Below are 16,231 nucleotides of genomic sequence, written 5' to 3'. Positions count from 1 at the left end.
TCACTTTTAAATCGCATCTCTTTCCTTTAATTAGTGTCTCTACTGTGCTATCATCTGGCATTTTGTATCAAATGTGTGTGGTTTTTAAAGCCAAAAGCAGAAATGAATTTAAGAAAGTCATTTGATCAACTGTTATGAACACTAGCTTAACTATGCTTTTCGCATAAATTGTCTTGGGTTGCAAACATGAAAAACTGGAAGAGTATTTATGAAGGATTAGAAGTAATATTCACTTTAGTACCCATGGTTAAAATTCCCTGAAACAGAAATAATTTATTTTAATATTTGTTCTTATATTCCCTTTCACAGTGATGTTTCATTTTCTGGGTATATATGAGATGTCTTAAAATTACCATAATTGTTTTCTAAGTACACCAGCATTCTGATAAAGTAGTAAGTATGAATGGAAAGGATTAAGAATTTTCTTCATTGTTTATCTTTGTAATAGTTACATGTAACATTTTATAAAATGATGCATTTAAATATTCAAATCCTCTTTCTTACTTTCAAAGGAATAAGTAAAGCAGATCCTTACAAGAAAGTTTTAAGTTTGCTGTGTTTATATTGGGCTGTACTTAGAATGGACCTGGCTATACAACACAGGCAGGTTAATGCAGGTTATGATACAAAACCTAATCTCTGTTTCAGAAAGACTAGAGTAAAAGTGACACCAAAAACAAATTTACTCATCTTCACTTCCTTCTTCATATAATGGAGGACTGGAAAATGTATAAAATGATTTAACAACTTGAGAAAAGTGGGCATTGTCCTTCAACACACAAATCTCAAGCATATGTCCCAGAAATTTCACACCGAGGTATACACAAAGGCAAAGGTTTCTACATGTCAACAGTTGTCAGATACCAACCTATGTGCAATCATCACCAGAATACACTTGAAAAAATTACAGTATATACACATAATAGAATAGTATATATACATATATATATATGTGTGTATATATATATATATATATATGTATGTATGTATGGGAAACATAGTTAAACCAAATAGAAACTATAGAAGACCTCAAAAGACTGCATGCAATATTTTATCCATTCATAAATTCAATAAAGTCAGTTACATTTTCATGTTTAATAGGTGAGAAATGCAGACTATAAGCTGATGCATATCCTGTGAGGCGAGAGAAAGGGACTCAACAAAATGTGAAGGAAAAGGAGGTGCGAGGTGCGTGTGCTTAGATGTAGGTTCCTATAAAATAAAAGGCTTGTATTTTCTTATTTCATCATTAGAGCTACCAAATTTAACAAAGAGATAAAGGGTTAAAGAGGGCCATGGATGAGTGACAGGAGTTACATAAAGGAATAATAGCTACTTAAAACGGTGTGTATCCAGAGTCTACCACAGCCATGCTCCTTTAAATCAAATTCCTTTTTTTTTTTGTTTTGCTTTGGATTTTTTTTGTGGGGGGGGAGGGAGACAGGGTTTCTCTGTGTAGCTTTGGAGCCTGTCCTGGAATTCAATCTGTAGCCCAGGCTGGCCTCGAACTCACAGAGATCCACCTGCCTCCTGAGTGCTGGGATTAAAGGCGTGTGCCACCAACGCCTGGCTTAATTCAAATTCTTAATAACAAAAAAATCTAAGCTTTTAAAATGCATTTTATTGACATTTAAATTGCTCCCTTATACATTATCAAGTTAGCTTCATCATGGAAATCTACCCTAAAATGTTATAAGTTTCCACTTACTACTGATTTCCCCAATATACTAACTCTTTACAACCTGGAGGAAACTGAAGTGTTTTCCCTTCAATATCCCTGGAATTAAATTTAAATGACAGTTTGCATGTTATTTTAAAGTAGAAGCATAGTGCTCAAATATTTGCGACTACCATCTCAAAATACATGCTAAATTATGATGTTTGCTTTCAGACATCTTTAAAGTTCCTTTCACATCTAATAAAGAAAGCATAATGTAATTATTCAAGCAAATTATGAACTTATCAAATATTTCAACTTTTAAATTTCTAGTTACATTGTGTAGTCCCAAACTGATCAAATAAAATATTTCACACTGAATTCACAGCCTGATTTCAATGTTATTAATACTATATAATTTTAGACATTTTGTGTAAAACTTGGGATTGAAACTTTCATCTTATTAATAAGATCTCTTCAGTTTAACCAAGAGTCCATGGTTAGTCAACTGCCCAGGAGAAATGACCAGAAAGGCTTACTACAAGAATTTGCTCAGCTATACTGCTTGTTTAGTTTCTTACTAGATTAAAAATATATATAAAAGAAGAATTATCAGATTTTTTAATGAAGTTGTAGAGAAGCCTTTAGATGGTTTTTATAATGCTTTCTAATGATGAGAACTGGTATAAACTGGACCAAGAACTACAGGAGGCTCCAGGGAATTATAGTCAAGACCATTAGACATCCAAGAAAAATTTTTCCTCCAAATCAAGGTCAGGTCTTTACTAACCAGCTCTGTGATTTTGTGTAAGTTCCATCTACACTTCATCTTCCTTTCCTCAAACATAAATTAGGAAGTTTTTACAGAGTAATACCTAAAGTTTTATGCTAGCTTAAACACAATGATTTTAATGCCTTTGGACTGAAGGAGAAAAACAAGACATTTGTAACAGTTCATTGGGCATATTCTTTTATGACTCAATAAAATGTTGGTACACCTTATTGGATTGATCTGATTTAAGATTATAATACTCATGCTTGTTTTTCAGTCCAAAACCATATTTGGTAAAAACTGAAAACATTTCTATAAATTCTAAAGTATTATCTAAAGCACTATGCATAATGTTTTTCCCTCAAAATGCATTAAACTAGAATAGGGTTAGACAGAGTAATTTTACGTAAGATGTGGGGGAGAAACAATGACTTGGTCTAAAAAGTGTAAGGAGAGTAATTATGAATGTGTAAGTCACAGCCCAACTTCATCACATGCAAAGACCAGGCAATATCAAGAAATTTCCCATTGTGGAAGCCTTCTCGTGCCTTAGGTTTCTTCTTCAGTAACCCTGAGGTGTTTCTGGGTAGCATACAGTATCATGTTTCATCACTAACAGTGTGCCATGCTGAGCTGTCACAGGTAATCCCTTAGTTTCAAGCAGATATTAATGTATGCTTCCTGTGTTGTTAGTATATGGATAGACATTTTATTATGTTAATTCATAAATGCACACTATGATATTAATTCTCTTATACACACTTTATGATGTCAATTCAATTATGATTCTTCTAAACACAAGTGTTTCCAAGTATTCATTCATGATTATGTTTAATTCTCCAGCATTGTGGTTCTTATCAAAGCACTATCTCTGTATATTTTTATTATACACCTGTTACTTGCATGGTCCCAATCTGGTTATACTAAAAAATATGTATCATATGGGAATCTTCACAGGTTTCAAGAAATGTGAGCCACTTTCCCTTCCAAGTTCACAAAAGTAACAAAACACCTAGAAAGGATATATATGTACCTACTGCAAAGTGAGAAAAAAGTATTGGAAATTCTTTAAATAGAATTCAAGATCAGTGTGATATTCTCAGGCGCTAATATTAGAATAGACAGCTGCTAATCTTCAAATCCACATTCAAAATTTTTAAATTATCCTGTCATCTCTGAAAAAGTTCCATATCTATTGAACACCAACTCTTTCTTTTAAGCTAAAATGTAGAATCCAACTTTTCAATTTAACTAATCTTTTTCTCAGCTAAGAGCAATTTAACCATATCTTGTAAGCTACTCCGTTTTAAACAACTGTGTAAATAACTGGTTATAATTTTAAGCTGAGGTAAATATCACAAATTTAAGGACTGGAATTTGTACATCATTGAAGAGGTTAATTTTAAAACAGCATTAAAATTGTCCAAAGTATTACAGAACTTGGGTTCATTTTAACAGCAACAATATCACGTCACTGCCATGCTTCCCTTTCTTTAATGTCTCCTAGTCTCCTATATTTTTACTTACATTTGTGTCTTGGTTTCACCCACTACTGCTCGTCTGGAGATGAAGCACTATGTGCTTGGCCTCCCTCCCTGGTGTCACCCCACTACATGACCCGAACCTTACTAACACAGACCTTTTCTCAGTGTGTACAGTGGACTAGGAAAACCACTCCCCTAAAGGCACACACTGTAACTACAAAAGCGGTTCAACTTAAAAAGGCAAAAGTTAAAACCCCAAGTTCTATGTGGAATGACAAGTGTCAACATCCAGTGACTGGAGATGATACAGGGTTCGGAAACTAGAAGGCTGCATGGAGAAGGCCAGCATAAAGACCAGCTCTCGGAGCGGAACACTAACAAGTAAAACATTCAAATGGAATCCTATAAAGCGAAGGCTCCGCAGATGTATGCAGAGATAAAAAGGTGCTGTGCTCCTCCTTTGTTTTTTTCTCTACCTCACAATATCTTACAATGCCAAATCTAGCAGCTGGAGCTGGTGGAAGCCAGAAGTCTTCACAATGGTCTCCAATGTCCTGTATCCTCTCCTCCCACACACTTTTCACAACCCATTTGCTCCTGAGTCCTGTACTCCATTTGCTTCAATTACAATGGCACTAGACAGAACTAGCCAAGCTCCTCTCACTGTGAGAGCTCTGCACAGGTTCAGCATTCCCAGTCTGGAACTGAAAGTCAAAATGCCACCGAATGTAGACTTCTTTTTGAGTCACTGTGATGTCTCACATGGGAAATTCTACATCTAACCCTCAAGTAAGCACATCCTAGGAAAAACACAAGTGAAAGAAAACTATTGTGTGAAATTATTTTCAGGCTCTGTGCATAAAATGTATATAATGTAAATGAATTTCGCATTTAGATTTGGGTTGCATACCCAAGATAGCTCATTATGCATTTGCAAAATTTCAAAACCTGCAGAAGTCTGAAATTCTTCTAGTCGGAAGCATTGTGGATAAGGAATGTTCCTAACTTGCTTCTTTTCTGCCTCCCTCTGAAGCATCATTCTGACATTGTCACTTTCATTCCATCACTTGCCATGATGGCCTTCTGCTCAAACGCATCCCTCTTGAAAGGACCTTGTCTAGCCCTCTCCAATCCAGCAGTTGTCTCAGCACAATTTATGGCCTTCATGGAACTCATCACAAACTGGTGTTACATTATGCGTCTATGTGTTTATTTTCTGTCTCTCCCACAAGTCTAATTCTGCGTGTGTCTTAACATTGGGAAGTTGGGTGTAGTTTACTGCAATAGTCAATGATGGCTAATAAGGATTCAACAGATATGTTAAATTAAGTTGAACTCTGCAGACCACATTTTAATTTCCTAAGAATATGTGATACTGGTGTTACTCTGAATTTACGAAAGCACTGTGACTGGTACTCCTCAAGGGGAAGAAAATGAGAAGCATATTAGAATTAGAGCCATTTTACTGGAGGGGGGGAGGGATAATTCTGTTTTAGAACAAAGTCTTCCTCCCCATCCTACTTGACATTATTTCAACTTTCATCCTACTCTCTCAATGTTATTTTTTTTTGTCACTATTAACTTTGGGTAACTCATTCTCTACTCCCCCCACATTTTATGTGATTCAGATTTTCTTTACATAACAGACCTGTCAAAATTTCCAAGGCAAAACTGATCATACTAAATGAACATATGCATCTATATTCTCATTTACAACTGGGAACTACTTTTTTGAGTTTTGAAAAGATTTTAAATAATTCTTTGAGAATTTCATATATTGTATTTTGATCAATTCTCCTGCCCCATCTCCTTCAAGATCCATCCCCTGATTCCATAACCCACACTATTTTGTGTGCTCATTCATTATTTTTCAATACACCTAAACCCTTAGAAAGTGCTTTTATTATTATTATTATTATTAAACAGGTGTTTTGACCAAGTCACAGGGCCTCTGAACTTTCTGATAGCAACTACATTTATAGCTTACATCCATCCCTTGCAGGCAAGGGTTCACTATCTGTATGCAAATCAGAAAACAGAACAAAACAACAACAACCAAAACACCTTGTCACCCTGTGCTAATAGGTAAGGGACAAAAAAAAGCTTGTAGTGGCAGAGTCAACAAGATATTTTCATTCCAGAGGTTCCTTCAACTGCTCCTGTTCAGATTTGAACTGTGCTTAAAAAAAAAGGCAGTGAGTGGCTGATTGACTTACAGGACTTGTCCCCTTTTCTTCCCCAGGGGCATCTGCAATTTAGGGACTCTTCAGCAGAGGAAGCAGATTAAAGAAATAGCCAGAGGCAACTATTAATTCGGATCTTTGCAGAATAACTAGTTATAGAGGATAAACTGGAGATGTTCCATGGTATTTTACAGTAAAATAATGAAAATAATAATAAAGAGAAGAAGAAAGGCAGGTGGGTGAGTGGGCAGGTGGACAGAAAAGAGAGAGAGAGAGAGAGAGAGAGAGAGAGAGAGAGAGAGAGAGAGAGAGAGAGAGAAGGAAAGAAGGAGAGAGATGGGAGGGAGGAAGAAAGAAAGGGTGGGCTGTGTCACATTAGAAGACCAAATCTCAAGCAATAAATTTAAAACAAAGCACATGTTTGACTTGATAGGTGTATCTTTGCCTGTTGAGAAGAACTGCTCCACGCTTTTAAGGATCTCTCTGTGGGGTAAGTGTATCATCTCACTCCTCGATCAACAACATATTAGCACAGATCATTTTCTACATTTGAGCAGTGATGGAGAAAAATGGCTCCTCACTCACATCTCAAAAGCTATTGAATCTAGTTAGGAAAGAAAGAAGTACAACCAGAAGATGTACATAAAATGGCACTTACTAGGTTCAAGTGTAACTGCAGAGATGCTGCAGGCATGGGAGGTTGCGAAGGCTGACTGAAGGTCAGCGCAAATACTAGCTCTCAGAAGAGGAAACTAAGGGGAACAATCAGATGGACGCCTCTGAATTAAAGAGCCCTGCAAATGTGCACAAAAATGAAGGAACACGGCTCCCCTCCTGGGATCCCACACCTTAAAGCTGGCTCCTGAAGTTAGTGGGATAACAATGTCTTCCTCCTTCTCTACCCTCTCTTCTCTCTCCTCTGTTTCCCTCTCTGCCTCTTTACTTTTTCCCTCCCTCTTTCCCTTTCCACCATCCCCTCCTTCATCTATACACATAGACACACACACACACACACACACACACACACACACACACACACACACACACACGTGTGTGTGTGTGTGTGGGGTTACAGTAAAGAAACTGCCAATCTGACCATTCCATTATTAGAGAATGTTTTTATTATAGATGAGAGAGAGAGAGAGAACAGCCAGAAGCATCTCCAACAGTCCAGAGCAGAGAAAGAAATCAGTAGACTACACATAGCCAGGTAGGAAAGTGTGAAAGGCCAGTAGATGTAGTGACATAGCAAGGTACAGAGAACAGAGCACAGTGAGAGAGAGAGAGTGAGAGTGAGTGGGAGTAAAAGAGAGGACAGTGAGAAGAGCCAGACTTTAAGGAAGATGAGTAGCCGAGGGGAGCGAAGCCCTCTAGCTGGGAAGAGTTTAGGGCAGAGAAGGGGGCCAGAAGGACTAGGGTGTTACTGTGGACTTGAAAATGTACAGCAAGTACTTGTGATCTTGAGGGAGCCTGGAAGCCAGCATGGGCTTTGATGTGCTCCTAGGTGCCACAGGTAACCATATGTCCCTTTGGCTAGAGTTAAGGGACACAACTCCTTTGGGAGGATGGGAACTGGTTTAACAATTTCATTTCTGGATATTTGGACAGCAGAGAGAGAGAGAGAGAGAGAGACAGAGAGAGACAGACAGAGAGACAGAGAGAGACAGAGAGACAGAGAGAGAGAGGAGTGTTGTTTGGAAGACAATATAAGACATACATAACATGGGGGGGAATGAATTATAACTCTGACAGAAAAACAATACTTCTTCCCAGTGAATGTTCTCTTCACTGTTCTTATTTTTTTATCGAAAGAGAACTTACAATGAGTAGTTTCAGGAGTTCACAAACCAACTCTTTTAACGTAATTTAGACAACATAATTGCTTGATTTTCATTTGTATCAGGTCATGTACCATTAATTAGTTTCCCCCTAAATGGCCTAAAAGTTCACTGGAGGAGACTATGCAGTCATGCGGTAGTGACTGGGTGTTTTCATGTTCTACCTCAGGGCCGGATAAATAAGGGCAGAAACTGCAGTGAAATACGCACATTCCAGCAGTGATGGTTCAGACATGAACAAAGAGTTAGAGTTCAGAACTGGGGTCGGGGAAGGAACTGTGTTAATGAAATAAACAGCCTACTTAATTATTCATACTCCTCTTGTAGCATTAGAAGCAACCCCTAGATAACTGTTACAACATACTTTTTTCAGGAATAAAAAGTAAAAAAAAAAAATGAAATTTCTAAATTTACTGCTACAATTTCATTGTGTGAATCATGAGCAGTCCACAACAATCTCATATGTATAAAATGACAGACTGTAAATAAAAGCTCATCTTTCTTCCTCTAGAAATTTAGCAACTAAGTAATAAGAAATTTGAACTCCAAAGCCAGGTGTGGTGGACAAGTCTAAAATCCCAGCCCTTCGGGGTAGAAACAAATGGATCAGGCGTTCGAGGTGATCTTCAGCTACGCATGGAGTAAGAGGGCAGCCTGGACTACAACAAAAAGAAAAAAAAGGACATTTACACTTCAGCTCATTCAAAAACAAATATAAGGCAGCAGCAAAGACTCAGTAAAATGCTCCCCGTGCAGCCATGGCCAGTTTGAACCCCAGCACTCCATGTAGAAGCATTTACAATCTTCGTGTTGGGGAGGTTAAAAACAAGATTCCTGGAACTCACTGGCACACCAAGTGGAGACAAATCAGCAAACTCCAGCTTCAAAGGGACCGTGTCTCAAAAAACTAAGTAAAGGTCTGTAAAGTAGCAACACCTGGCATCAACCTCTCACTTCACATGCAAGCTCACACACGCACATGTGCACACAGACAGACACATAGACACAAACAGAGATACATAAAATTGGGAGGAAATCTCAAAAATAAGTGATTCAACTATAAAAATAAAATCAGTGTTAATGAGTAGTCTCAAGAGGAGCTGAGAATGGGAAAGGAAAAGCTCAATAGATACACTGGAAATCAGTGTCCCCTTCTGGCACACGTATTTTTTTCCTGGCATATTTCCATCTGGAAATCAAGGGAAAACTGAACTTTTACATTTTAGATGCTAAAATACATAATTTTAACATGTAATCAGACACTATTTCTAATTCTATTTAAACAGTAAAATATAGTGAAACCATTTAAGATTTGTCTTTGATGCTGAAAAGCAAAAATGTACTTCTTTAAAAGTCCATGTCAACATCCAACAATTCACTATAAAGAATTTTACATAAATGCTATAAGTATACTGAAATAAAAATGGATGCTACCTGGAACATAAATCTGTGTGCCTCTCCCCTTAAAATATTTTCAGATCAACACATTAACACTATTTGTTGTGTAGAAGACAACAAAAAGACCATGATCCTACACATTTTTCAGAATGATGGGAAAGGGGGAAGTTTGTAAATAAACAATTTTGCAGATTTTCCTCCCAGCATTCCCCAAACCTATGTAACCCACATAGTGACAGGTAGTAGGGAGATGTCATTTAAATGCACGTCTCTATGACTTCGAGGTTAGCATGGTCTACACAGTAAGATCCTGGGCAGTCAGAGATGAAGGGAGAGATCCTGTCTCAAAACAAAAAGGCATTTGCTGTCTTCTTTTCAATAATACACATTTATAAAAATGTCTTATTTGGTGTGTGTGTGTGAGAGAGAGATAAATTTGTCTCAAATAATACTATTCCAAGAAGAAATGATTGACTGTTAGAAACATTGCAATAAAATTACTTTGCGTTCTCCTCTTGTTTTTATTTTAACTTGATACTGAGACCAAAATTCAGGATTCTCTTCTGCTAAGTATGCCCTTTACCACTGGGCTAACTTCTAGACTCTCATTCATTCTGTTTCTCACAAGCAAAATTTACAAGCTGAGTATGATGGCACATGCCTTGAATCTCAAAATCTGGGATGTGGAGGTAGGTCAATTAAAAGCTACACATTGGATTTGAAGCCATCCTGGTGTACCAGAGACCTCTTCTCAGAAAACAAACAAAAATTATAATTCACTAAAACTATGAAAATTGAAATATAATAAATGTAAGAAAAGCAGGATTTTTTTTTTAATTTGGCTTTAGAAATAGATGCCACTAAAGCCAGGAGGCAGTGGAGTACACCTTTAATCCCAGTACTCGGGAGGCAGACTCAGGCGGATCTCTGTGAGTTCGAGGCCAGCCTGGTCTACAGAGTGAGATCCAGGAAAGGCTCCAAAGCTACACAGAGAAACCCTGTCTTGAAAAAAAGAAAAGAAAGAGAGAGAGAGAGAGAGAGAGAGAGAGAGAGAGAGAGAGAGAGAGAGAGGGAGGGAGGGAGGGAGGGAGGGAGGGAGGGAGGGAGGGAAGGAAGGAAGGAAGGAAGGAAGGAAGGAAGGAAGGAAGGAAGGAAGGAAGGAGAGAGATGCCACCAGTCTCTGCAAGGGGAGGAGCTTTGTCCTGACTCAATGTGATAATACAAGCTTTGTTGACTCGTATGGGAGGCCTGCTCCTTTCTGAATGGAGGTGGAGGAGGGAAAGGGGAGAGAAGAGGGAGAGGAAACTGGTTGGTAGTAAAATAAATGAAAAAAAATTAATGAAAATAATAAATGCCACTATACCAATATCTATGACCAAAAGTGTAATTCTACTATATTTTTTCTTTCTTCTAGGAATATATCAATTTTTACCTTTTTTCAAATTAGCTCAGAAATCAAAATATAATTCACATAGTTAAAAATCACAGTATTTCGTCTTTTTTTTCAAGTTTCTTTTTTTCTTCTTTTTTTTAGTGTTTGTTTATTTAAGAATTTTTTATTTATTTTACATACCAACCACAGATTCCCCAGTCTCATCTCTCCTCCTGCTCCCCACCAGCCTCCCCCCCACTCCTGATCCCCTCCTCCAAAAGAGTAGGGGCTCCCATGGGGAGTCAGCAAAGCCTGGTACATTCAGGTGAGGCAGGACAAAGCCCCTCCCCACTACATCAAGGCTGAGCAAGGCATCTCACCACAGGTAATGGGCTCCAAAAAGCCTGCTCATGCACCAGGGATAGATCCTGATCCTACTGCCAGGGGCCCCTCAAACAGACAAAGCATTGCATCTTAAATGTGAGCTTTTCAGAAATGCCACACAGCCTCTTTCATTCCCATACAGAAAACTCTGATGCAAACAACCTGGTTTTCAGGTTAAAGAAGTGAAATAGCCCACAGAAACGAATTTCTGAACATCTTGAACTTCATATTACGAGGCACAGGATTAGAAACCATGACTGAGAACCCAAAGGCTGCCCTAACATGATAATAAGTCCCCAAGCTTTTAGTGTGCAGCCTGAAATCTCTTCCAATTCACAAGACAGGAGCATGAAGTAGAATTGTAAACTGAGCCTCAACTCCATCGGACCAATTTCATAAAGCAATTTCTGACTGTCATTAGAGAACATTTTCACATTTCCTAAATTTAGTATTTTGAAAGCAATTGCACCTCAGCAAAACACAACTGAGTATGAACTCCCAAACCCTGACCCGAGAGGAGCTCGGGGTTCTTTCTGGGCTCAGATGGAGTTTGAATTATGGAAAGGGGAGAGCAGAGTGGGGACGGTAGGGAGAGAGCCTCCGGCCCTATGTCTGTCAATAACTATGCTCAAAAGGGGAGGAGTGAGATGATCACTCAATCTAAACATTTAAAAACAGACTTCTTCTTATGTACTTCTATTGATTTTCTTAAATGTGCTTTCAATGTTTTCTACTTTTACTAATGAAAGATGAATATCTTTAAAACTATATACATTTTTACTGGAAGATTAGACACTTACATGGTAAGCATAATCATGTTACAAACTATAATAAAGCAAATGTTTTATGAAGCAAAAAATGATTATGTAAATATAGTAATCCCGAGACAGGCACACTGCGTTCTTAAAATCCAAAACCAACTGGATATTGTCTACAGTGACCTCAGAAGCAGTAGCCGATTCTGTCACACCTGAGTCACAACGACTTGATTACTTTTTTTTCTTATGAAAATGTTATGTATATCAGGTGGTACTTCTGATAATGTTATGTGGATTATCAACTTCACATCTAATATCATCAATTAATAAATATAGTTTCATTAAAAATAATAGCCACATAAAGAGAACTTAGAAAGCTTGGTAGAAAATTCTTAAATGTCTATCAGACATAGCTTGACGATTGCTACAACTACTGCTTGTTTTCTAGAAAGTTTATACTTAACCTTCTAAAGTTGCAGCATAAAAGATAAAGTCAGGGACAGACGTGTCACATCTCTGTCATTCTTCAATAACACAGAGCCACAAGGCTACTAACAATAAAACACCAATAAGACAAGTCATTTAAGAATCTATAGTCCAAGCCATTAAAATACTACAAACACATTTAGATAAGGAACTGCAGACATTCCCCTAAGAGAGTGCTGTGTATTATATAAAGCATAGGCTTTGCTAAATGTTCACATATATTCTCATTTTGACTGCTTCTGCATATTAAAAGCCTGGGTGTTGTTTTCCATCAGAGTCATTAATTAGCTTAATCTCTTAAAAATAAAATTCTCAACTTCAGTAAAACATAAAAATCTTAAAATCAACCCCATGTTGCTTCCAAGTTCTAGAAAGGATGTGTACTTAACTGTTTCTTATCTGCTAACCTATAGGACAGATGGAATCGATTGCTTAGATTCTGCTCAAGTGTCGCAACTTAGTTTCTCAACTCATTCACAAAAGAATGCTTGTAAGCATCTATTTTATATAATAAAACCCATCAGTAATAGCTAACATATCCCCGTTTTTCCAGAAAGTAAGTATACATTTCAAGATAAGGTAAAAATTGGAAATCATCTCCAAAAATAAATGTTAACCTTAACTCCTCAAGTCTAGAATGGAAATTTCAGCTCCTTAAAATTAACAACTCGTCCCCATTCCTTGTAATGATACCTACATTCAATCATCTAGACAATATGCAACATTAAAAGACTCATGGAGATCTCATGAAAACCTGCATGCCACCAATTTTTTTTTAAAGTGTGCTGCCTTTTAGTAGTTCCTCTTTTGTTTTCTTCTTAACATAGATCTTTAGTACAGTTCAAATGTACTAAATGTACACTACCTGATTGTCCTTTCATGATTCCACAGAACACAAAGACAAGAAAAAAAGAAAAAAGAAAATGAAAGAAAACATAACTCTTTTCCATAAGGGGTAAGCACTTGTACTGCTAAGGTGTTTTACATCTCCTATCTGTCCCAAAACGAGCAACAGAATAAAGGGAAATAAAAAACAAAAGGATGCAGATTTCATTCAATCATGTTTCAGAAATCTATCAGTACACTCTCAAAGATACTTGAGACTTAATCAAAATCCAAAATATTATATTCTACTTCAGGCCAGTTTTTTCATTACCTCAGGCAAACATTCCTCTCATGAAAACATATTCCACTACTTGGCCATATAACATGAGAAATCTTGTTCTTCACAATATGTCCAATAAAATTAAGGTGCCTTTAACCACAATGTCACTTAAGGAAGCCAATTAAATGAGCCAGAAACACAAAACTTAAGACACAGTCTTGGGAATAACTTTTTTTCTTATAGCCATTACCAAATCCTTCTTGAGCTGATTACCTAGGCTTTCAAGAAAGATAGCACAGAGCTCAAGAAAGCGCTAGTATCTCTCCAAGGATTACCTCCAAGAACTCAAAAAAGTGCGGGCTCCTTCAATTTTATCATTTTGTTAGTTTTTCTACTGTGGCGAGTGCTGCTACTTTTCTGCAGTTTGACTAACATTCATAATCATTTCACACAATTCTTTATAACATCTAAAGAAATATTAATTCTTTCTTTAGAAGTCCATTTCAGAAATCATGGATTCAGAATATATTCCTTTGGTTTCTAAAACTTCATGCCCCAAATAAAAGGAAGTAGGAAAGAATTCTACAAGAAATTTGGAACTCAAAATTCTACACAGCAACTGGCCTATGGTAACCATTAATCTCACGGACACTGCTCTGCCTTCCATATGTATTTGATGGACAATCTGTAGAGTCTTTTGCTTGATGGAGTCCATAGCTTCTGAAAACTGTAGAGATGAGAGTCATATGCTTCCTTAAAAAAATGAGAGGAAGAGGGACAAGCCTAGACTTTTAAACATTATATTTTGTGTAGTTGACCACTTTCAGGTCTGGTATTCTAAATAGAACCTAATAGCCATAATGAAAATGATCATGATGACATACCGATATATTACAAAATATTTTGATAATCATATCTACAAATTTTACGATTATGTAAAATATGACAGAGTTCTTAGGTTGAAATACACTATCTGTATCTATCAATTAGTCTATTAATTCCCTACTTGTCACTTTCTTGTATTAATACCTAATATTGGCCTGCAACTCTGATACTTCCAATCTTTTTGGCATACCCATTTCACAGATCGAAATAATTTTTCCAAACCTTTATTGCTTTCTTAAATCCATTAAGAGAAAAATGTAGTCACTCTAGAGTATCAGAAAGCCTTAAGGGATTCACCATCAACCCACTCGTGTCCTATCTCCATCCCACTTCCTACAACAGCACCTACCCCAGTGTTGTCATGGTGACGATGGTGTACCAGAAGGCCGCAGGGATGCTGGTGAACTTGCTTGCGGATGACCCCTTCTCTGCGTAAAACATAACCGTGGCAAAAATGATGATAGCCATAGTGAGAGAAAAGAGCAAGAAGCCCAATTCTGATGCACAGCTCTTCAGCGTGTACCCCAGTATACGCAGGCCTTGGGAGTGGCGGGAAAACTTAAAGATCCTGAAGACGCGAAAGACTCGGAGTGTGACGAAGGCTCCACTGACATCCTCGTTATCTGTCATCACCAGCCCAATGTAGTAGGGCAGGATGGCCACCACGTCGATGATACTCATGACACTGCGCACAAAACGGTACCGACTAGGTGCTGCGGCCAGGCGAAGCAAGTACTCAACAGTGAAGATCATGACACAGGCGGTGTCCAGGCAGAAGAAGGCCACGGCGTACCGTTCCCCACAAGGCAGTTCTTTTATGTGGCCTGGGCTAGACCCACAGGGAACTGTTTCCACCACATTGGCGATGACTGAGACGGCGATGAAGAACCCAGTCACATAGTAGAACACCAGGGCCATGGTGCTGGTGTGAGGATTCTCAAAGGCCCGCCAGACCCTCTGCCTAGCAGTCATGGTGGGCAGCGCGCTCTCCCCGGTATTGTCAGTGTCCGCATCATCCTGCAGGCGCTCCGCGTTCTCCCGCCTGCGGTCCTTGTACTCCTCGTAACAGCAGTCGCCAATAATTTCTGGGATGAGGCCAAAGAAGGCCAGTTCTTCATCATAAGCAGAGATGCACTCGTGGCGGGGGTAGTGAAGCTTCCCCGTGCGGTAGAAATTGAGGATGTGGCGGAAGATGTCTGGGTCACGGTCAAAGAAATATTGTTGGGTCTCTGGGTGGTAGAAAAAGTCTCTCTCTGAGCTGCCCAGAAGAGTGTCTGGGTACCGCTCCAGGGTGTCCTGCCAGGTCTGGAAGCGGGTGCCACTCACGTTCAGCACAATCAGAGCATCCTGAGTCCTTTTCCTCTCCTGCCTTGGGGGAGCTGGCATAGGCCCCGAGGCCACAGGCATCCACCCAATGGCTGCGGCCCGGGCAAAGGGCAACCATGCTGCAACACCAGCCGCCATGTTGTCACACGAATGATGGGGTTACCCAAAGTAGCACGAGAAAAGTGACACAATGCCTCCAACTCACTTCTTCACGTCAAACGAAACACCGGGGAACACTGTTCACAGGAACACGGTTATTCCAAGGTGGCGCAGGTGAAGTCACAGTTCTCAGAAGGCCAAGTTTCCCTCGCAGACAAGTATTTAGAATACTAAGAAAAAGAGAAAAAAAAAAAATACAGTGACCTAAAAATCTCTCTCCCTAGAACCTAAACAGATCTCTGCCAGCAGTCGGACCGGGGCACCTCCTGGCACATGTAAGCACACAGGTGACTTCGGAGACAGCCTCAAACAGGTGTCTTCACTTCTTGCCTGGCACAGTCTGGCTGATATGGGGTCAGTCTAGAGAGCAGGAGAGAGGAAGCAGGAGGAGTCGCCCAGTGGTAGTCTCTTCAAAGAAAGAACC

The 16,231-nt window shown here is 38.7% G+C and overlaps 1 protein-coding gene across 1 annotated transcript in view; it reads right to left on the bottom strand.

Moving 5' to 3' along the window:
- Nucleotides 1-15,820, bottom strand: part of Kcnd2 (potassium voltage-gated channel subfamily D member 2) — a 494,896-nt gene extending 479,076 nt beyond the window's left edge. Inside the window, exon 1 of the mRNA XM_059257419.1 lies at nucleotides 14,672-15,820. Within this exon, the coding sequence (XP_059113402.1) occupies nucleotides 14,672-15,786 (1,115 nt within the window). The 5' untranslated portion in view covers nucleotides 15,787-15,820. The remainder of the gene's footprint in view (nucleotides 1-14,671) is intronic.
- Nucleotides 15,821-16,231: the final 411 nt, after the last annotated feature.

This window comes from Peromyscus eremicus, chromosome 3 (genome assembly GCF_949786415.1).
Source record: "Peromyscus eremicus chromosome 3, PerEre_H2_v1, whole genome shotgun sequence".
In the NCBI taxonomy this organism is placed as follows: Eukaryota; Metazoa; Chordata; class Mammalia; order Rodentia; family Cricetidae; genus Peromyscus; species Peromyscus eremicus.
The sequence above is the reverse complement of the archived record's forward strand: the minus strand, read 5'-3'. Positions and strand labels throughout refer to the sequence as shown.